The following is a 24,055-nucleotide window of genomic DNA, read 5'->3' on the forward strand; positions in this document are numbered from 1 at the left end:
TAGAGACTATACATACAACTACAAGTCTTATGCGGGCCTTAAATTTTAAGTTCGTTTGACTCGAAATACAATGCTCTTCTATAAACCTTCCAAGAACATAATTCCAACGAATGGTACATAGAAAAATGACTATCAAAGAGAACGTTGCCGCTTTATTTGTCAACTATCAGTGCGAGTTTACATAATATCATGGCGGAGGCTCCAACAGACATTTTTCTCCTGGTTCGTGTAGAGCATTAGAGTCTTCCATCAGAGTGATTCTTTTGATAGAAGTGGTCACCACAAAACAACCCTTCGACATCAATTGAAACGTTGAACCTACTTGACTTATGATAAGTTCTGCACAACTTGTGAAGAACAACAGCACGGCTTAATACCTTTGTCATGGTACAGAGATCTGCCCCATTCCAAACATCTCTTCGAGATCCATATTTGAGGACCAGCTCGCCCTATCTTTTCTTCTGTTTCTTCCTCGAAGATCTCATAAATGACCATCGAAAATTTTCGCTTGTCAATTAGCCTTCAAGAGCCGATAAGCTAGAGGCTAATGGAGAGAAGCTGGACAAGAAAAGTGGTCTTTACAACGCGAACCGTCAATCGCTTTCAGTTTGTGCGACAAAGGCCTAGTCTAGAGCGTTCCCAATGATACCCTGCGTCAGGGGCCCTAATAATAGTCGAAGAAGCGTCTGTATTTGGTAAGTATCTCCTGCGACGATGGTAGTTTCAAAATGTTTTTGGAAAAGCAGAAAGATCAGGCCATCAAAAGGTGCTGTTCGAATAGCCTGTAACTTTTTCTTAGCACGAATGTTCCTCGAAGGCGATAGAAAATACGTTTTTCAAATGCTGTGTTAAATCTTGCTTAAATTGGCTCATACTTACTAATTGGCATTGTAAAGAAGTACTTTGTCTATGTAACGTGAAAAAGTTACGTGTCTCATTGTTATTTCGAATTTCAGGCATGAACCAGGTGCTAAAGAACCGAACAGAGGCTCCACTTTTGCAAGCGGTGCGGCTAGAAGTCCTCTGTAAGTGTTAGTCTAGAGTATTCTTTTAATAAAATATGTTAGACTGCGACCGACATTTAGCTGACAGGCATCACTATTATGAACACAGTCATTTTTGCGCTTTCGTACGGTCTTTTTTGAAGAGTATTCAATATTAAAGAAACGGCTTGCATAAATCTACACAAACGGAAGTCTGTTATATCTTCTCTTCGAGCTGCTGCTGCTGCTGCTGCTGCTGCTGCAACTGCAACGGTAGCAGCAACGTGCGACTGAAAATGGTGACATCGTAAATAATGTACGGGTATTTTTGCAGACTCTAAGATCTTTCCCATGCTATTAACTATGGGTCTTTATATATGTATCAACTATATGTCTTGATACTACCGGCGTATTCTGTTTATGCTCGCGGGAAGACTCTCAAATTGTCCTAAATATAAGTACACCTTCTTGGGTGCACACGCATGGTGGAGTACGGTACGTGAGTTCATTGGATCTTGCGGATACATCTGCTCGCATACTAACAATCTGGCTATCTAATAATCTAAATTTCGTTCATTGTTCTAAAGCTTAAGTAACAATAAATTTAACTCAAATACGAACTACTTCATTCCATGTTCAACAGGAACGAACCTAAAAAGCAAGTTTGACGTAACGCGCACGGAAATTCATGGTCGTATTACTCAAAGAAGTACCCGAAGTGTTCTGTACGGACTTCGAACATAATATATGAGGATAGATACAGAAGTATTATATGCGAAGTTGTTCCAGTCGTGATTCAAACCTTTACCTTCAATGGTATTCGTCAGAGCCGTTTTTCGGTCCAATTCGAAGTTCAATTATTTGGAATTGTGGCAACTGTATTTCGCCGAATAAATTGAAACACGATGAGCGACGGTTGCGAAGGCCGTGCACTCGTTCCCTCACGAGAACACCTCACCTCGTAGTAACTGCTAAGTCTAGCCCGCGAAGTTGCTTCACTTGTTCTTTATGCCGGTTCCGTTCCCACAAAAGCTGCTGGTGCTGCCCCTTCACCACTTTGAATTATACTTTTTGTCGTGCAGATTTCGATTAGTTTGCAGGGGCCCCTAGTCAAGCGATCCAAATAGGCAAGCGACAAGCCTGTCTATGCGGTGCAGCATCTGAGTGTATTCTAATCGTAGCAGTAGGATGCACAGCCGCAGATGCAGCTGTTGGCCCTTACCAGCAGCTTTTCGCCATAGGGCAAGAAGCCTTGAGATAATAGTTAGGTATACGTTTGCTAGGTATGGTTAGTGAGTAGGAATCATAGCTAGTTTCTTATTAAAGTCTTGCTTTGTTCTGGTTGCTCTTTATATCGTATGCGTGGACTGCCGCGGTGATCGTTCTTTCGCTATTTGCTCATCTCCATTCGTCGACTGTTTCGGCTTTCGGCCTTCCATTGTTGTCCTGGTCGTTATGCGGTGACCAACTATATATTACAACATGCGACCTTTGCTTATCAACCCACGCGCCGACTTGGTCCTACCGCCCGTTCGGTTATTCGCGGCCTATGCGCCAATTTGTCTGTTTACCTTCAAAACTACGACCCCTCGGCTGCGGATCTCAGATCCACCAGCTGTGATTATGCGGCCCCTCGAGGGTGTGAACGTGTCTGAAGGCCAGGCAGCCAACGTGAGCTGTCAGTACAACGCTAACCCGCCAAACATTAGCGAGGTGACATGGTATAAGGATGGGCACGTTCTGGCCGTTGACCGACGACGGCACGACCGCCCGCTGCTGCGTCATCAGGTGGCACTATTTCGTATACACAACGTTTCTCGTGACGACCAGGGCGCATACAGCTGTCATGTACGGAACGCATTTGGAACGGGCAATTCGTCGAACGCGATTCAGCTTGATGTGTTCTGTAAGTACACGTAATTACGAGTTTGTATTATTAAGTGTTATAAGTTAGTACTATACGTATGTATATATATAATGGAACAAACGCTTTAAATGACTTGAGGATCCTCATTTTTCAAAATTAAAGTAGAGGGAAAATGAAATTTAGTGGAAATAAAAATGAAAAAGAAATGAATACCGTTAAACTGTCAAGTGATTTCTTCGAAACTGCTAATAGTTGGGTGTTCCAGTAGTAACCATAAACATGCGCTCATTGTCAAAAAGGGTTACATAGGCCTGTTGGATAGGTCATAGTTAAGTGTAGCAAGACCCACTTGGGTTAGACGTATCAGTCGGGATAAACTCATAATACTATATCGGACAGGTGATCACCAGTTAAGTGGGGCAACTATTTCACGAGTATAAGAAAATGACTTAAACACGTCAAAGCATTATTCATCATGCATCTTTAAATCAGTTAGCATATTGCAATCCAATTACCGAAAAATGAAAAAAATTATCTCAACTGATGCCTAAGGCAATAACTGTGACGGCTTTCCATAATAGTAGTACAGGTTTATGCAGAAAAACGAGTGGCAGTTCGAGCCACTATTGCTCACGATATCCAAGCATAACACTACCATCTTCCTGATGAATCGTCGTGTCACTGGCAGTAATTTGCTCAATAAGCTTAGCTCAGGTTTACATGGAGCGCTCTGCATATTAACGGCGTTGGTTGTCATTCCGCAATACACAAGTACACTTACGTACGTACCCATATATCTACCCGTCTTCCTAGAGAATATCACGGCAGCATACTGATGAACACGGAACAGTGCAGTTACCGATGGGGGTCGATAGAAATAGGAACACACACCAGACACTTTCGCCCCCTATAGCACACTAATACTTGGGTGTACATAATCGCCTGCTGTTCATTGGAACGTGGACCAATGTCTTGAGAGACAAGCGAGTCCGTGTAGGTTTTGAGCGATAGGGCACACAATGCCTTTATATAATATAAGGATGATGACCGCGCGGCGTTGCTGCTGCCACCGCTGTGGTTTTTACTATCGTAGCTTCACAAAAAACCAGCAGCAGGTCTCACTCTGCGCGCATATATGTATCGGTTACGCTAACTGCAGCAGCTGCGAGGCCGCCTGCGGCACCCGGTGACACGCCCGCATCCTACTAACAGACCCTTGCCAAAGCCCTTTTCCATATCAGGTCCTGTACACGACGCGCGTCCTTTGCTACTATCCCTCAGTGTTGAAGTCTTGACGTTGTGGAGGAAGCCCGTCGGGTGTCCCGCAAGGACCGATGCAGGAAACCTGGCTACCACTTATCCGCGTAATACTGAACAACGTCACCGGTCTAGGCGCTCCGCCTACAACAGCCTGTTCCCCACTCATGTGCCTCTACTCCCTGGACACCAAGCTTTCTCTATATTTCTCTCACCAGCGTGCTCACTTCTTATTCCCTTCACTGGGTTGCCCTTCCCCTAGATGCCCACCATTACGCATACAGCCATCCCAAACTATTCCTATCTATCGGTTTTGGGACAGTGCGCCCTATCAGGTATAACACGGAGCCACTTTTACACAGCGCGCTTTGTCGACCATCACCATTTATCGGGTCAAGCTTAGATAGACACGTCGATGGCAAGAGATCGACAGGAACGAGCTAAGATACAGAACCGTAAGGAATCGTCTAGCAAACCATCAGAAGTGTCCGATGCTTTGTTCAAAATTTCGGAATAAACAACCCTGGCGTTGAGGCAAAGCCGATCGTTTATTGAAAATGCCATGGCTACTATGCTGTCGCTGTGAGTATAGTGGCCGCTTGGTTCATCTTAGGAGTACAGGGAATGGGGGATAGCGGGGTTATTGGAGGTTCTATAGGGTGGCCTCAAGCAGCGGAGCGCATTTAAGACGAGAAAAGACGGGCGTTTTAGCTGAGCAGAAGAAGTGCAGACCAGGCGCCTTCATTTGGCTAAGGAAACGTTTCCTACCTTCTCCCTCGCAAAAAAGGGGAGAAGCCGAATACCTTCTTTGCGTTTCTTTTTTGTCAAAAGATTGAGAACGAAAGAGGTTCGAAAAAAAGAAGCAGCTAAGCTAGCGGAAGCGATGCTCGAGCCAAAAAGACTGTCGACGGACAGCTGGCGGTCCATGAGCTTGCGGTGCTGTGAACTAGCGCTGGGACGCGCGCTATAACGTCGACTACGAGAACGTTGTGCTTCAGCCAGCTCCCCATGGCCTATGGCTCCGAACATGCTCAGCATTGCTTTTGCTGCATAAACGCTGAGCGTCTCGTTGTGTGTGCCCGAAGGTGGAACTGTGTCTCTGAATGTGTTCACGCGCCCTGCTATTGCTCTTCGTCGCAGTTCACTTCTGAGCGTACGCCGGCTGGCTAGAGAGACGGGTGCCTCTCGCCGGCCGCACTATGGCCCCTGCAAGGCAAGTGACAGATTCAGGACCCAGTCTAGTTTCTACATTCAGGATTTTAGCGGCACCTCGTCCTTCCACTTCCTCTGATACTTTTTATTTCTCGCCACTCTCTTTCTCATTCATCCGCTTCTAAGGCGGCTGATGGGCGAACTCCTCATTCAGCCACTCCCAACGCTTGGCCTCCACATTTAGCCTGAGCAGCGACGGCAGTAGCACAGTCGCTGAGGCGAAGTCCTCTTAGTGTGAGCCATCCGCGGCAGTCGTAGCAATATGTGGGTATTTCATTCATTCGCGAAAATTTAAAATGCTTCTCGCGTGCTTTGCTCTCTTTTGCTGTGGCTGGCTATCTGGCGGCTCCTAGGACGGTAAAGCACACATACACACGTGTTTCGAAGACACATTTAGCTATGTTCTGCCTATGCAGTATAATGCTCACTACCGCGGCAATGACGCTGTTCACGGCCACTTCGTTCTAACGGTCACAAATCTTTTCTACCCCGACCCCTCTTTCCTCCGAGCCTAGGCCTGCTCTAAACCTCCTTTTACCACCTCAACTACAGCACCGTTCTTCGGCCAAGCTTCGAAGCTGCGAATACTGACCGCCGTCATCACGGCGACAGCGATGGCGGTGGAAGAAAACGGAGACTCACTGATCCGCCGTGCTTTGACTAGTCGGTTTCAATCGAGGGCAAGTTGAATCTCAGGACGGAAGACCGGTTTGAGCTGAGAGTGAGCGCTCTTGAGCCGCCGTTACCAAGTAACTACAACTGCTGCAATTGCCGCAGCCATCGTGGCGAAAGCCACTGGTTTCTGATCAGCGGACGCTTGGGCGTTTGGTTTCGACCCCCTGTTTCTGCTGCCGTAAGTCAAAAAGAGACTTAGACTCAACGTTTCATTCATCTAATTTCTTTCTTCGTTTCTCAAAGCTTCCGCTTCGGCTGCTGTTGCTGCTGCTTTGCGCAGCAGCGCATAAATCGACTGTAGCTAACGTTGCGACAGTCAGTCGACCATCATAGCATACAGCCCAAACTACCTATACATACACCCTTGGACCCCAAGACACACGAGCGTACAGCGTTTCTCTATCTGTCAGCAGGCGTATGAGGCGAACTCTGTCCAACTGTGTGCGTTCGTACGGAGAAAAGCACAAGAAAAAAGATATATATATATATATATATATATATTATATATATATATATGTATAGAAAGAGAGAGAGAGAGACTCAAACGTTTTCGAGACGAGAAATCCTCGCTTGGCTTGGCTTTGCCGGCCGGCTGGCTGGAAGTGCCGCCGACCATTGTGCCGTTGTTCACACCTCAAAGATCTTCGTCGCTGTTAGTCTGCCGCCCTCTTCGCCCCGTGACTATTCGATTCTACCCTGGGCTGCCAGTGTTACTACTCCACGGAGTTTCTCTGTTCAGGGAACAGCAAAGGAGAGAAAGAAACCTGCCGGGAGTCTTGAGCAACCTTCGCGCACCTCTGCCGCCTAGCTTGTAGTAGAGCCCTTCGTGGCTCGCGAGAGACGATAGCTCAGCAGACGACGTGCAAGTTGAAGAAATGAAGGAAAGCGGACTGAAGATTTGAGACGTTTAAATCCTCCTCATGGCGCACCTCCAAAGGCGAGACAAACACCGGGAAACTGTCGTTCCCTTGAAGTAACGGAACACCCAGCGCACCCTTGGTGAGTTCGCTATGTTGGCGCTAACCCAAAAGTGCCAGATCCTGTTTCAAGAGGACGAAAACGTCTCCCCCTGATTGTTTGTTCCGAACACTCGGACTATTTCAAAGTGAAATCATGTTAACTCGTCAGAGTCTTCTGTCAACGACGAAGTGTAGACAGCGCTTTAGTACCGACTAGAACAGGAAAGAAATCAAGCATTCGCTATGTGTTTAGATACAGTCCCCTATGGCGGAAGGAAGCGTTTTGTTTTAAACAGTCAACAGCAGCAGCTGAAACAAAAGAATAAAAGAAAAGAGCCGTGTGATTGTTTAAGGTGTTGAGTTGCGTGCATAAACAGTACAGCGAGAAACGGCGATTTAGGGTGGCGGTGAGCGATATGGAGTGAGGAGAGGTTGTGAGAGCCGTCCCACCGTTGGCGTCTACCTAAAGAACATACTGAAGTTTACATTCATGTTGTCTGCACGCCGACTGAGTTGGGCGACACGAGTCCGAACGATCGACAAATAAACCTATCTATGCTCGAGCACAATGTCGAGGACAGTAATCGTGCCGAACTCTGTTTGGTATTGGCATGTTCCTTGAAAGAGACGCTTCGACCGGAGCTGATTCTTTCGTTATGGAACACATATTGTTTGACGGTACAGCGGTAGTTTGGGCATATATAAGCGATATATACAAACGACTTACACTGCCTATGTATATATATGTACAGCGACGATGCGATGGGACATGCCCACTTTGCAGTAGAGAAGCGAAATGTTTTATGCCAAAACAGAGCAAACAAATCATAAACGAAAGCTTGTTTTTTTAGGCTAGGTTAGCACGGCTAGTGTCTAAAAAATCCGATTTAGTATTTGAAAAAACTTTGATTTTTTGCAACTGAAATGAATGGACATCTCTCTCTCTCTCTCTCTCTCTCTCTCTCTCTCTCTCTCTCTCTCTCTCTCTTATCCTCTCTCTCTCTCTCTCTTTGTCTCTCTCTGTCTCTCTCTCTCTCCTATCCTCTCTCTATCCTCTCTCTCTCCCTCTCCCTCTCTCTCTCTCTCTATTCAAAGAAGCTATTCAAAAAAGCAAAGGTATGAATAAGTCGAGTCTAGACCAGCTATTCACTTAGCTCGATTTCCGATCTCTTTCTTATTCGTATTTATTCGTAGCTTATACATTAGAAACGCTTGCAGGTGACACCGGTCCGATTAAAATGCCGATTGTTACTCGAATTAAACAGAGCCATTTCACTTCTTCTGTAATGTTACCTATAGAAGCAATTACGATTCTGTCCACCCACTCTAAGAAATTCCAACAGCCATAAACGTACCATAAAAGCCAACTAAGCAATATACGGTGTATGAAACAAAGTACTGTTCCTTGGACGACACCTTCTACCGTTTTTTCCAAGCAAGACTCCTTTCCTAATTTATCCTCCTTTAACAAAAAGTCGTGGTGCAAATTGCGAATTGCAAACTCAGTGTTATCGTTTGCTTTGACAGCGTTATATGCCAACGCATCGGTACTGGCCGCTTAATTGATTCGTTGGAATACGCAATCTACATACAAATCATTCAGATACCCTGAAAAGAGTGGCAACATAAAAAGCGCCTTCTCTATCACACCTTCCCAGCTTTAGCCAGCAACGCTTTAGCAACGTATTTGGAAGTTTGCTTTTCTGCCGGGTTTTCAGCAAATCTGCCCAATAATTATTTGGGTTTAGTGTCGCGTGAGGCCGGAAGCGGTCCTCAGCCAGCGGCAGTACTGTGTTTCGCCGCAGCTAGCGCTGCGCACAACGTGGACTCTCTACGACGGGCCGGCGCTTACGCCACCATCTCTTCCCCGTCACTGGGCCACACAGTTCATTCCAATTTCAATATATCTAACAGGCCACATTCAGCATGCTTACTACCAACCTCTGACAGCCCTGACATCCCCGCTCTGCATCCTACCAAACAAGCACCTCTGAAGCAAACTTCCACAGTCAGACCGTTAGCTGCCAAGAAGCTAGCGCTGACCAAGGGAGGCTTTGCTTTTAGCAATGCCGTCCCACACATACTCCATTCGGCACCTCGTTTCACATGCACACGCACACTCATTGGCACGCTATCACTTGCGTACAGCAGTGCCCATGCAGGATGCAGACTGGGTGTCTTCTATATGGACGTAGGCGATACAACACAAAAAATGGCACTCATCGTCCCCACTGCGTCCCCCAGCAACGCAAGGAATCTATGCTAGAGCTGTTTCCGGTTTCAGTTTCGTCATGAAGCTGACTTTGTATGTTATGGCTTTAGAAGGCGGGCTTTTTAACTTGTTAGTCGCCACCGCCGCCCGGCAGCAGGCACGGCACCCTGAACGCCTGCGTATAGTTTGTCTCATAGTTAGTGTATTGGCTGCAATGCGCATCGCAAGCTTCTGCAACACCGTAGCAGATTTTCGGTGCCGTCGTTGGCAATAATGGTGGCCGCCGCGATTCTCTATGATGCTACGAGTGTTCCTATCGGTCCATCTGGCACACGGTGGAGCCTTCATCTGGAAGAGAAAGAAGAAACAGAGTTGCGTGCGGAGGGCACGGCAGATAGTCGAAGGTTAGAGCGCCGCTATGTTGATACCCAACCGTGCCTAAGGTTAGTGGTCGAACGGGAAGAGATGCCTGGCGACGGAAGCCGATGCGTTCGAAAGGATGAGCAAGGGCGGAACGCGTTGCAGCGTAAGGGGCTCTGAACATGTCATGTACTGGATAAGGCCACGTTCCTATCCTTCTCCCCGTTTACGTTTAGGGTGTTGTGGATGCAGTCGGCGGTGGTAGCGAGGATGTTTCCGCTAGCGGTTACTTGGCCCGGCTTTCTATAGTATGTCGCGCGACATGCCGGCGCGGGCCAGCAGGCAGACGAACGCTTTGGGACGTCACTGGCCTCGGCCCAGATCAGCCGAACGGCTCTTATTAACATGTCAATGGATGGCCCATCAGAAAAGGGGTCTGCTTGAGCTTGAGGAAGCTGATGAATTCTATGCTGCTGCTGAAGGAAAGTAGGCAAGACGAGCACGAAAAGAACTAGGTTCAATCAGAGCTTTGCTTTCCCCCAGGCGAGTTTCTGTCATTACTATCGCTGCCGCTTTACTCACTGTCGGCAAACGACCTAGCTAGCTGGGGTCTTGGCTATTGGCCCAATACAGAGTTATACTAGGGAGCGGAGGGGAAAACTCTGCCTTCGTTAGCTCTATGACCTCTCTTTGGGGCATCAAGGTTCTCTTCTCGTCCATCATTTCCTATCTGAATGCCACGAGTGCTGAATACCAGAACGTACAGATTCGCAAGCCGAACGCTGCCAAACCGGCAATGCGCAGCCTTTAGGGCAAGCTTCATGGCTCCTATCAGCGCTAGAAGGCATACGGGCATCAGACCTTGCATGCGCGTGACCGAATAGCGAAAAATCGACGAATACATAGACAAAGTGAGAGGGGGAGGTTTCGTTCTCTCTCTCTCTCTCTCTCTCTCTCTATATATATATATATATATATATAAGAAGACATATATACGAGAAACTATATGGCGGCGGTCTTTACCGTAGTGCATACTATAAGGCAATACATGCAGTTCTGCAATGGAGCCTTCATCAAGCATCCGGGACTGTGCATGTTATAGTAGAGAGTTATGTTGAAGCAGCGCTAACAGCAACAAAATAGGCTTAGCTGGTCTTCAATGTGAGTCGTGCGAAGGCAGCAAACAAGTTTAACGAAGTCCACAACAGTTTGCGCCGAAGGAGAGCACGCGAGGAAGAAAAAGGGAGCGATCGGGTAGCAGAGTTTGAAGAAAAGTTGACGAGATAACCTAGATTGCCTGCAAGATGGGACCTTTCTAGCCAACTAGCGGGTTGGATGGTCTCAGTGGGTGGCCTGAACCCGTTGGGATTACTCCTACCCGTAGCCACGTCTACGACTTTCTTTCTGCCGCCAGCGCTGCCGCCATTGCCGCATAGAATAAAACAGCGAGGAAAAAAACCTGAGAAACATAGCGCATTGTGCCAAGAACTGAGAAGAGAAGCATATCAGGCCTAGTTTCGCTTTTGAAGCTTATATTTGCCTGGACACTGTCATTCAGTCATATGCAAAAATACATACTCACTTATGCAATCTGCACCCAGTCAACAAGCCTTTGTTTTCCCTTTTCCTTGTGGACTGCCACCTGTCTTTCTTTCGAACACACGTGCGATGGATACGTCCAGTTGGCGTCACCTCACCGTAGCTCGGTGCCGACCTATGCGTAACGTGAGTGACTGGCACAACGTGACCTGCCGAGTACTTCGTCGTTCTCGAAACCGACCGTTCCATAAAACTGAAGTTGCAAAAAAAGCAAATGATTCACTAGACCGCAATAACAGGCGTCGGCATTCCGTTCTGCTATGCAATACACAGCGTCACGAAGTTCGTACGACGATAAGGTCTTGGGGGTTGGGTGCCACCGTTGGAAGTCTGCTAACACGCGAACGAAGTCGGTAGGGCGAACAAGCGATCCAATGGGATTTAAAGGAGAGAAGTTTGTGGGAGCTGACAATAGGCTAGCGGTCGAAATTGATTGACTTAACTTCTAAGCCGTGATAGTCTGAAATCATCAAATAACATACTTGCGGTGCTGGCTCCCTCAATCCCTGCTTCGATGTCAGTGATTCCGATTTTACCAAACAGTTTTCCATAGTGGCATGACACCAGTTGTAGGCTTGTACAACACTACGGGAAAAAAACAAGCGTATTATATACGCTGTACCGAACGGTTCACGTCCTCTTCAAGAACAACAGCTCTTACTTACCGAACAAATCTACTTGGTGGCTAACCGGCGCGGTAAATGGAGCATAATTACACGTAAAGTCATTCGAGGCCATGTTAAAAATTCGAAATTGTTGAGTTTGAAAAAGGACGTCCGATTAATTTACAAATATCTTGAGACAACAGGAAGGCCTCGACATCCTGTAGATAGCATTCAGCAGCTTATAGAGTAGATTGACAGATACAGGCCAAGCTAGCACTGTTTAGTTAGCACTTGGACATCTTCGAGATTCTACACCACTGAACGTGTACTCGAACATAATGCAAATGTAACAAATTTATTTATAAAGAGAGAAGCTTCACGGATGGTTTGCAATGGATGTTTGACGCAGGTTGACAATAACTAGGTAATTAAAAGGTTTATTTAATTGCTGTGTTCACACATATGCAACAGCTTGTTGAAATACTCGATACTCAGCTAATAGAATTTCCATGTTTACATGTAGACGTTGTAGAAACAAAGGGGGTAACAAGCTAACTTTAGATAGCTGATTAATATTTTACTATAGAATGATTACTGCGATAATAAACTCTAATCAATGCTGACATAAGATTAATTTTAAAGCTTATAATATTTCCGCCTCACTCTTACTCACGCCAGTCTGGTTTTTCTCTCCTTTTTTTGTACAGATCGTCCTTCGGTCTCTGCCTGGCTCTCCCCATCCGTCATATCGATTGACGAGGGACCTTTGACACTTCGGTGCGACGTCATTTCCGGACACCCACCTCAGCTAATCCGAGTTCGCTGGCTCAAAGATGGAACGCCGTTTTTTGAGACGGCAGCTTCTGTTCTCGAATTATCGCCTGTCAACAAATCACTCTCAGGCGCTTACCAGTGTCTAGCACTGAACGCCGCCGGGTGGAGTGAACTCAGCGAAGACGCAAGACCCCTAACGGTCATGTGTAAGTATAAAAGAAGAGAAGGTTTTTACCATGCGATACATTTACAGTTGACTTCAATTAAGCCTTCTTACTATAAACTTCGTTTAAACGACGATGAGAAAACATGCGATCTGGCAGCTGTTTTTTCTACTCAAGGGAAGCATATTTCTATTATGTAGCCATACAATAAAATATGATAACAACCCATAATACTGTACAATTGCGTTGATTCAGAACAACACAAAGTTGCGTACTATTGCCACGCCACAGTGAAACTGGGTACATCTGTTATATTATTGTTATTGCCTTTAAAACATTAGGAAGGGAACTAATTGGGCTTTGATAGCGAGGCGTTTCTTTCTTTTTAGATCTATTTCTGGGTTACTCGCATGCGCCTAGTACGTTGCTGTTGGAGACATCTTCGGGTTCAAAGTCCTCGAACGCTCTCGTACTCGCAAGGTTTACTAATTTACTTGGCTTGTTTTGTCGGTGTATATGATTCGTGAGCGACACAAATACGCCTCTACTTCTGGTATAAGAAACTTGCAAATATTTATCGTGGCGTGTTTTTAACTTCTGGGCCATAACTTCTGCCGCCGCTGCGTCCGCCATTTCTCAGCAGCAATCCGCTTGCTGCTTACCTAATCTTCTAAGACTTCGATCGATAACAGGCGATCGGTAGTTAACCGTGCGTAGACGTAAATTGTTAGATAACTCTTATTATGCGACATCGGGGAAACGGTGAAGGAAACGAAGCATGACTTCGACACAAGTGAACCAACGTAACAAAAACAGCGCCGCTTGCAACAGTGCACGGCCGTAGCTGATAACAACATTGACAACATCAGCTGCACCAAAAACGGCCGTGGCAACCTTCGAGAGGCCTAGGAAATACTGCACCACCAGTTGTAGCATCATCGGGACGCTCATGTTGTTAAGACCTATTCCACTACGCTCCGCCAACTCTTATCGAGCTGCGCTGCACTGGCAGCCGGGGTAATGGGGGTCTTTGACACCCCTGATAGCTTTCGCATCTTGTGCTCATCCTACAAACCAGTCCGGTTGCTACGATGAAGGCGGTAAGCGGTGAGCTGATGGGAGCGCCGTCAGCGTTTGCGACAATACAGACTAGGCAGGCGGCTTGGGCGGCATGTAGCCAATCTCAAAGCGCCGAAGTATTCTTGTACATGGAGTAATACTAATTATCTACGTAATTATCGAAAACTAAAGCCCTCTGCTGCGACGGCGAGATAAGCTTGTGGCAGTGGCAGCAGCAGCAGCAGCAGCGGCGGCCTCGGCAGTAGCAATGTGGAGCATACGATACTCTCCGTTGGCTTTATAAGGTTCATTATATGGCGCAGTGGAGGTAAGTACGCTTGTTCGCTATGAGAGCGACAGACGCTTCGGTATTCTACCCTTGCCTTCGAAGCTCGACTGGACGAAGTGACAAAGCCTAAACGTAGCAGGGCTTCGATGAGGACTTTGCAGAACTAGCAGACGAAGAACTACCTGGCAGGAGACTAAGGACGAGATATAACTAGAGAGGGAAGGAAAGCGGTATTCAAATACTCGTCGCCCGATTTTTTCGTCAGTGAGAAGAGCCGTCTTATGGAATGTAGACAAGCGAAGATAGACCATAATTTCTGCTTCGCTGCGTATCCATGCTCTGTTATTGTCAGATCTTGGCAATAGCAACAAGATACATATGTCATTTGAACGTCGAAGTAGCGATTGTAAACACTGTGTGTTTGTACTCTTCATATTGTAGCTTCTCATTCCAGTCAGTTCGCGATGTTTTTTTTTTTAGTGATCAACAGCCATTCCATGGATATTATAACATAGTACGAATCACTGTTGAATCATCATTGTTCGGACGGAGAGTCAGCCGTACAATTTACAAGCGAATTCCGTGCCATGCCTGACGGTGTTACCATCCGGATGAGTTATGTACGCATGCTGTTCAATAACAACAGGCGAAATTCAGCCATACGACACAGCCAACTAGGACATCGCAACTCGTGGCGGGCAATAACCGGGCAAAAGGTTTTTTGCCGCCACAGCACTCATTAGCCCCAGTTCTACTACCGGTAGCCCTTCATCCCACGTACGAGTCACCCTCCAACGAAAAAGAAAAATGAGCTACCGGCTTTTCTCATCCTGAAGCCGTAGTTGACCAGTCAGCCGCATTTTTCGTATTCTGTCTCACTCGGCGCCATTGTCGTCGACTCGCCTGCTGGTTGATTTAGCACCAATCTATCAATGAAATTACGATGCTTTTCCTTGACCTGGGATCTTCGTGTGGCCAGCTGCTATGTTGTCGACGGGGCCTTTGTAGCTGTTAGTCGGTCAGGCTACACAGGCGGATTCAGCAGCAACGCCGACTGCGGCAGAAGCCTTAACCGAAGCCGTAATTTTCTCTTTAACGAGGTAATTTATTGCATACATCCGCAAACAGCTTAGGTCTGCCCTTCGCTTCCGACGCTGTAGTCGACAAAGTACCTCCTGTAAAGCGCTTTGCTTCTTCATAGGCCTCTCAAGGGAAAACCTGACCTGTGGCTCTGATCGCTGTACTCAACCAAGCCGACAACGCGCTTCGTCATATTTCCAAGGGTACTCAGCACCCCTTCTCGGTGTTTTCCCTTGTTCACAGCTGTTCGTGTTAGTAGCCCACCCGAAGAAAAAAACGGGAGAGGGAAATAAAAGGAGTTCTCTCATTGACTCAGGCCAGCGTGTGCCGTTCCGAACGAAAAGCGCTTGGCATACTACACACAGGGGAACGCGAACCCGAAGTTCCCGCTTAGCCCCTTCATCAAAGACGTGATGTGTGACGAGGACCGGTAAAGGGAGAACGGAAGGAATGGGAAGAAATTGGGAGCAACAAGGCAAGATAAGCGGGTTCAGTTCATTAGTTAGTCGTTGTTGAAGCTGCTGCAGCTCCCATTGACCGTAAGTATATGATGTTGGTCTCTGTGTGCGTGTATAAGTATTAGCCGTATACCAGTTTGAAGGACAGCATTGAGCAGGGCTGTGAAAAAAGAACGGTGTGGGGTATTAGTTGAGAGCGAAGGTAGGTTGCGCGAAGAAAGAAGTTTCCCTTTCTACGGTTAGAGAAGGAAAATCTTGTTTTCCAGCGTTTTTCGTGGCTGGTTTTCGTTCCCTACAGATCGGCTGAGAGGGGAGGTATGGAACGAGCAGGAGGTTCGACCGGTATCCAACGTCCGTCGCGTCTTCCTTTTTGTTTTATGAAGAGAAGGTGTATTTTTCTATGCCATAGCCGCAGCAGCGCCAAGGTCTGTAGCACTGACGCGACCACTTCTCTCGGAAAACTGCTACAAGGCGGCTAGGAAACGCTGGCAACAGCACCAGCAGCGGGCAGCGATGTTGTGTACACTGCGGCTTAGAGTAAGTCCTACATCATTCGCACACTTGCTTTTTGCTGCGTGCTCTCTCTCCGTGTTATTCTCCGTGTCCTTTTCCCCCCTGTTGCCGAACTTTACCCTCATAGGAACTAGACTAACCTCGTCTAAGTAGAGAGTACTTTTCCAAGTCGCACACAGTAAAGTCTAGTCCAGAGTCTAGTGCGATTTAGCAATCTGCCAGCCGGCAACATGATGACGATTTCCCGATACATGGAACTAAGGCAAGCATCATACTGGTTGAGAGGAACTACATCGCGAACTAGTCTTGCGTCTATACAAAGCAAACGTGGATCACTGCTACGCTAATGATGGTGTGTGCACGTTTGGTCCGCGCAGTGATCATAAGAAAAGGCTAATCTAGCTTACCCCCGCTCCTCCACTAGACCGCGGCCAATGTCTCTTCTCTTACTCAATCGCGAGCCGATATGGAAAAGAAATTGCTAAAACGGCGAAACATGAAGACAAATCGCGAGGCGGAACGCCGGCATACGCTGAACTGTCAAGTACCACCTAATGAACTAAAGGGGTTTCATCATCATATCTGTTATAAAGGCGATTAGCTACTAGCTATCGTTCTATATAATGCCGAGCAATTGAGATTGCTTATTAGTTGCGTAATCCGTGACCAAGCATCATAAAAACGATAGAGCTGAAAAGATCGATATACTTGTTTCAGTATATTTCTGCATTTCCACTGTTCGAGTATTTGGCCACAAATCCCAAACTAGGAAGAGAATCTTGGCTATTAGTTTTTTGTAAATTCCTTGTCTATGTAAATTTATCCAGAGGCATAATGCAACGGTAGTGATAAATTTCCAAACTACATGGTGAAACACAGCAAGTGAGGGTTAGGCAGTAATTATAGTTAGCATTCATTGACTTCTTTGCAGTGAACAATGTAAGTGAGTCATGTTTGCAGAACCCTGTCCCAACCCCATGATGGCGCCGTCTAGCGGTGACACAGCGGATGACGATTGATGTACGGGGGTTGGTGTGGTGCTATGATGACCGTCGCTTGATTATGCGGTTGTGCCAGTGCTGACGCTGAGCCATAAAATTATTCAAGATAGTCGTTCATTATTGAACATTTGCCCTCGGGAGACAGACAGCTAAGCTGGGCAAGCTCGCTTACTTTGTTTAGCAGCTATACAGAACCCGGTTGCCTGTTTCTCTTCAGACCGACCTCTTTTATGTGAAGTTCAACGATTAGGTTTTCATGCCTCTCTTGCGCTTTTTCCTACAATTTTTTCGTCTAGCTGGCATCGTTCGTACTGCATGTTTACGCCAGACCAGATGCAACTTCGTTGGTCGGTATTGCTCTCTTTTCTACTCTACTGACATAATAGCTGCAGATGCATATATCTGCGTCCGCTGCCTAAAAGGCAACCAAGCATAGAACAACACAAACCTAGGTATTGCTGATGTACTGGTTCCTGTTTTACTAACGCGCCGCTCGAGCGTTCGGCAACTTGGCCGAGACGGTTGCCCTTTGCTGTTAGGCAACAGCCTGGCGCGCATATTCTCAGCATCTTTGCTATGTGCGAGTGCACGTTACAGGAACGAGCATCGGCAAGTGAACAAATAAACAGACTTGCTAAGAAACCTGCCGGGGCTGAAAAGGAGAAATGGCGGGTGTCGAAGGCACGGGGGTAAAGGAAGGAGCCAAGAAAAGACGAGCGTCGAAATCTTTGGCCAGACGGCGTTTACACAGAAAGCGATTGCTTTGCTAGCGCTCTTTACGTTTCGCTGTTCGTTGTTCGTCGCTGGGGAACAGCCGTGGGGTCTGCAAACGCCGTTCCGCTATAGTGAGAAAAGGTGGCGTACCGTACGTTCAAGTGGACTCCTCGCCCGTTCCGCGACTAAAAGCAAAACTCAGGACCATATATGGGCGCATATGGGGTTTGGAAGCGAACATCTGTAGCTTCAGGACAGAATGTTCTTAAAAAAGCAGCTGACCTAAGAAGAATGGGTCATTACTGCATCTGCGCAGCGGAGCAATTCGTTGAACATGCCATTTGACAGTATACGAGCGTTTTTGTGTATCATTGGCAGCAGCGACTGCGCCAACGAAACTAGAAGCAACGCTTACTGAACCTTTCCTATCTTGTGCTACCGTACTTGCCTAGTCAGCATCTGACGGTTTAGAAAAGACGGAACGATAGAACGTCGTTGTTATGTAGGCCGCTGAGAAACGAAGGTAGAAATAAGAGGGGAAGAACCGCACGAGCCACCGCGAAAATCACCCAGTGCCTGTGCCGCGCCCTGCCCTCACCACCTCTATCGTTACCCCCCAATGCCAGGGACCGAAACAGCGACTAAAATAAGTGACACCGCCTGCACGTAACTGTTTTGTATGCCGAATAGAGTCGAGCGGCACGATAGTGGACCGAAACGGACTACGTCGCTTTGTACGTGGGGGAAATGTGAGGCATCGGTAGCGAAGACCAGCAAAGCGCTATAACGGAGCACAGCGAAGTGAAATAGCAGCAGCGTAGATGGCTATGCTTGAGAACGTGCGACGAGGGGCGCTGGTGAGCGGCGAAAGCGAAAAGTAAAAGCGAAAGAAAGACTTATGTAGAAATAGAAAACGGGGTTATAGACATGTGCCAGCCGCACAAACATGGGATGCATTTGCCGGCGCTTGTGCAGCAGCAGCAGCAGTCTTTGTCACGGTCTTTTTTTGGCTCCCGGCTGTTGAAGGCGGCGGGACAGACGATTGCAACATAAAACGATAGAAGCTACCGAATGCAGGTTACGAGTAAAATGTACATCTCTTGATGGTAATTTTGCTGGTATGAACAAAATATTTACTAGCTTAGGTTTATGTTAAAATGCATTGTATCACGCAGAGCTTTTCGTACTAACTGAAGTAACCTAATATACCTGACGATCACAAAATTTGAAAAGCCCCGACTACCACCGTCACTATAAAAAACTGAATCGAAAAAAGTATCGTTATTGAGTTAATTTAGCGTCTGAGATTTCCTCAACAACGGTTTCATTATCAAACGCAGATCGGCAGAAGTTAGATACGTCTGAAGCGTTTTTCGCTGAGGCTGACAATCCACCGACGCCCTCGTCCTCTATGACGGTCGACGAGCTTACCTAGCATTTGACTAGTTCGTTTGACCTAGTTACGGCAGGGTAGATGTCAATGCTTCGGGTTCTATACGCCGCCTTCCCAGTTCGTGACCGTCGAGTAAGCTACAGAAGCACTGTGGACCGACGACCCCGTTCCTCCCTTTTTTTTTTTATAGAAGACAATTAATAGTGTGTTACGACAGCCATCCATTGCGTACATCGTTAGACTAGTTGGCGCATGTGGCGACGCGTTTCTCATATCGCAGTCGTACGTTGATGCAAACTTCGTCATTGTTTTCGTGGTTGTTGCTGCATAGCAGGTCATGTCTATGTGAGATCGGCTAGTTAATATTATAGCACGTAGCAGAATTACAGACGATGCGTACACAGTACAATATAGAAGACTATGCAGACAAATAATGAGCGCAATAACACAACAACGATGATTATTACTAAGCGATTTATTCGGTTACCAGTGTTGTACTTTATACTCCAGCGAGAATAATGAGTATGTAATTATCTGTTCTATTTGTCCCCTTCGGACTGACGTTATGGGCTTGATCTTTTTGTTCTCATGAACGAGCAGTAAATCGTCCAATAGGACTTGCATCTCGTTCAACCCGTCGAACTCATATTCATCTGGTTAAGGATCTGACGTATCCGATCAGCAGTACTAAAGCAGACGTAGGATTTCAAACTATAATTAGTCAATCCAACTAGAGAGCGTGGCGTCTAGTAACAGAATTCTGTGCATTAGCACCTACAGACGCTTGCTAACCGCAACACAATACCTTGTAACCTTATAGCAACAGCAATGTTTACGTCGATCGTGATAATTATGTTTATCGCGCATTGCTTTTTCTTCTGTTCGATTACATATCGCTGATCGGTTGTGTCGTGCATCCACGCGTAGATCCGCCGGGACTGTCGCAGATTCGCGTCATTTCGCCGGAACAACGGCCAGCAAAAGGTGAACGTGTAGAGCTCGAGTGTGCCGTCGATGATCCAGGATTTCCGCCGGCTGCCTCGTTCGAATGGTTCCACAATGGGACACCGGTCTTGCCTAACGCTTCAGGCAACAGCGGGCCTGATGAGATTCTGCAGAGTGATCGACTGTTGACTCCGCCACTAAGCGTTGTTAGCCAGGGCAACTATTCGTGCGCGGCCGTCAATCAAATCGGCCGGGGTTTGGCGCAAGGACTCACGCTCCATCCGATGGGTAAGCTGTGTACAGGCGGGAATTCACTCACAACTATGACAATAATGCATGCTTAATTAGATCCTTCAGGAACGACTTCCATAGGTTAGCGTACGCTGATATAGTGCTCTATCTAAATTTAACATGAACGAGGTGAAATACACGTAAAATAATTATATTGTTGTTGTCAAAAGCAGCTTCTATTCTCTAGCGAGCTCCGCATGTAACTATTTTGCCGGCACGTTGGTTGGTTGGTAAAAAAAATTGAACTCAAACAGGTGGTCCCCACAACTTTCTCTAATATATTTCTACGGGTAAGAATCACCTAGAAAGGTTCAAATATAAATAGGTTGATAGCAATGTTAATTGAACAGTAATCAGTTTTCTATCTGGATCTGCCATCGCTTATGTATTATTATACGTTGTCATATATTATTCTATCGTGCCCTCTCTTGGCGCTTCGTTTTTGTGATTTCTGAATTGATCAAGACACATTCAGACTTCCCTAACCCACAGACACAACTTCAAATAACTAGCCTACTCTTCTGTAGCCAGCGTACGTTTTAAACTGTCATCAACTTACGCACAGGGTACATGAGGTTTTTCTATTTATAGCAAACGGCGAATGCCAGAGATCTTCCTGTCCATAAAAAAGAAATGTCTCATGTGTCGGTAACGCCTATATCTTAGGAATTTAACACGACTTTATCAATCTGTCCTTGTGCTTATTAGTACCTAAGAACATAGACGAGCAGGCGTCGTAAATGACATGTAAAAACAACGACAGAACAGAAAGATGGGACACTCCATAGTTTTCATATTTAAGTCTCCACACATACGTAGCTTCATCAAGATCTCTTTGTGTGTCAGCCTCGCCAAGCGTGCCTGCGGATCGATGGCAACACAAGTGCAAAGTACGAGCCTTTTGGGGGTCAAACAACAACGTTTTATATATGTTCGTCTTGGTTCTTGTAAGATGGCAGGAGGGGGTCAGCGGGTGTACAATGAGACGGCGGCAAAGACAGAAACTGTTGTCGACGCAGCACTTCCTAGGGATACTATTGGTCGCGTTTTCGGGAAGAAGCCTTCTTTTGATATTTTCGATCGACATGGCCGAAGAAGCTTGGGGAAGTGTATCCTGCTTAGAACTCGCTCGGCGGCCGTTTTGTTAATAGAGCCGCAGTAGAACGCTTCTATTATTGTCACATACTATGTTTTCTATTGCTTTAAATATGATGATGTACAAGCAGCGATAGGGAAGATTGGGTAGCTCCCATTTCCGCGGCTATTATTGAGCGGTTTGCTTTCTACACATCGTTACAGAAAGGCACTGTTACACCAACAGTGTGTAATAAAATGTATAGCGTAGCACATATATCTATGCATTTCTGTCGTCTATGATCGTTGATAGCTTCTCTAGGTAAAGCAGCCTGCCTTTTTTATAAGTATGTATTCTATTTATATCTATTACGCGAAGTAAGCGGTGGCTTAGTCGGGATATAGATGGACTCGAAAGGTCTCCGAACATTATCGTGGCATCGAGTTCCTCTTCGTCAATTCTGCAGCTGGCCCTATCTGCTACAATGCTCGAATTTCTTTCCCGGTGTTGCTCTTCCTCTCCAGCCCGTTTCCGCTGAAGTGCCATAGCAATCGGCGTACTCAACTGCAACATGGCAGATGAGTATTCCATACCGGTAAGAACGCTAGTAGCTCGAGAAAGGCCGAGTTCTGCGATGCAGGGTGCCTCTCGTTCTGCAGGTGTGTATATATGTCACTGTACATGTATATGTCACTGTATGCTGTATTCCAGCTAGCATCAGCTTGTAGCATTGAGCTTCAAGTTAACCAGACCCAGCTCAGTTAGGGCTCTACCTTTTCGCCACGTTTGTAGTGCGCTCACCTTACTTATATCGCACTCATGCTGCTGGATGACTCATCCAATTAAGCGTCAGCCATGATTGAGCGAACGGATAACTCGTGTAGGTTGCTTGGCTAGTTGAAACCACTTGTGGACATTAGCAACACTTTTGTCCTTTAGGGTACCCATCGCCTGAAACGAAGCGGTTCTATGGGTGGGATTTAGCCTCGCGAAACGCCTAGCGAAACTGGGCCCACTATACTTGAATGGGACTTATGTGCCTGCTGCCGACGACCATTCCCCATGTAGCATGTGAGAAGTTTCCTGCGACAGCAAGCCAGTACTCCGACTGGCCACCAAGTGGAAATGATGCCGGCACAATTTGGAGACGGCATGCACCCTATGCACTCACTTGCAACGATCGCTGTTGTTCTGTCGTATGAGTACTGCATACAGGGTAAGGTCCGCTCAGCATACAGATGCAATAAATGAGGAAAAACTATACAAACACCGTAAACGAGACGGGAAATAAATATGAAGGTACAATGTCGCAACTGCTGCTAAAAAATGCTGGTGAATTATAATCGTTCTCGGTATATTAAAATCCGATGTAATCAGCCTGATCGTATATTTAACCATCTACAGCACTGCATACTGCTCAGACTTTCCTAGGAGAGCAACACATGATTGCTGCTTGTGGTCGATAAGGCATAGGACAAAATACAGGTAACGTCCCTTCGTTCACGTAGTACTGGAAGACGCTATCGCTTTACCCTTTTAAGGAATAGTCGTCGTCACCTTTATTATGTTTCATATGCTATAATTTTCACCGTACCATTGGGTTGATAAAAACGATGGTTTGCTTACCTTATGACACGTTGCAGGTTAAAGCCATGAAAGCGTAGAAATGGGTTAGCACGTATTGTCAACACTGCATTTTTCTTTTTCCTCTTTGGCCAGTTTTACTGAACGGATTTTCATTTCTTATCGTTTTAGTTCCCCCAGCATTTATCAAGCCATTAGCGCAGTCAGGTGGCGCTCGCGTCATGAATCACTCGGTTGTCTATTTGGAGTGCGTTGTCGAATGCGTTCCCCAGTGCCACATTTGGTGGAAACGAAACAATCGTAGCATTCATGTCGACTACGGTCACCATCTGCCCCGCCACTGGGAAAAAGAACATCGGAACCACACGGACCGCTTGCTCGATCAGCTGTTCAAGGTCCGCGCCACAACTCTGCCGGCCTCTGTTCGCCAGGGGCATTTCGCGGCAGTGAAAAGCGTTCTCTACTGGAATCTGACGGAGCTCGCCGAGACGGGTATCGAGATTGATGGCAACACCTTCACGTGTGAATCGAGCGGTAACGAGGTAATTAGACAGACGAAATTTATGAGCAGCCTCGCTAGTATTTATTGATCGAGGCCCACAAGGCCGTATTTTTTAAGACGAAGTCTATTCGGTCGCGTAAGCTGTCACCATCGAATCTCTGAGAAGTTCAGGTTTGCATTGGAGGTCACTTCGAATAATGCCAATAAACTGTACAAATCCAATTCAGTAACAAGCACAGTCGTTAACGGAAAACTTCGATATAACTTTGATATTTCTCAATGTGATAAAATATAGTAAAATAAAATAATAAATGAAAATATTAGTTCCAATTAATTTCCTGGGAGCAACTTATCCTTCTCTCGTACAGGTGACGGTAATCTGTAAAACTCACTTTGAAACCAATCAATTGAAGCAAGAGCTTCTCTGCAAAAATGAAGTTGAAGAAACTCTACCAGGTAGAGGGCCGTCTTGAGTCTTCAGCGT

General features: G+C 46.4%; 1 protein-coding gene across 1 annotated transcript in view; it reads left to right on the plus strand.

The window, feature by feature from the left end:
- LOC111268547 (hemicentin-1) overlaps positions 1-24,055 on the plus strand; it is a 151,294-nt gene that overhangs the window by 120,566 nt on the left and 6,673 nt on the right. The window contains exons 9-14 of the mRNA XM_086971737.1: positions 957-1,025; positions 2,590-2,889; positions 12,437-12,709; positions 13,057-13,147; positions 19,995-20,407; positions 23,241-23,611. Of these exons, the coding sequence (XP_086827863.1) occupies positions 957-1,025; positions 2,590-2,889; positions 12,437-12,709; positions 13,057-13,147; positions 19,995-20,407; positions 23,241-23,611 (1,517 nt within the window). The remainder of the gene's footprint in view (positions 1-956; positions 1,026-2,589; positions 2,890-12,436; positions 12,710-13,056; positions 13,148-19,994; positions 20,408-23,240; positions 23,612-24,055) is intronic.

The sequence above is a fragment of the Varroa jacobsoni genome, unplaced genomic scaffold, assembly GCF_002532875.2.
Source record: "Varroa jacobsoni isolate VJ856 unplaced genomic scaffold, vjacob_1.0 scaffold_137, whole genome shotgun sequence".
In the NCBI taxonomy this organism is placed as follows: domain Eukaryota; kingdom Metazoa; phylum Arthropoda; class Arachnida; order Mesostigmata; family Varroidae; genus Varroa; species Varroa jacobsoni.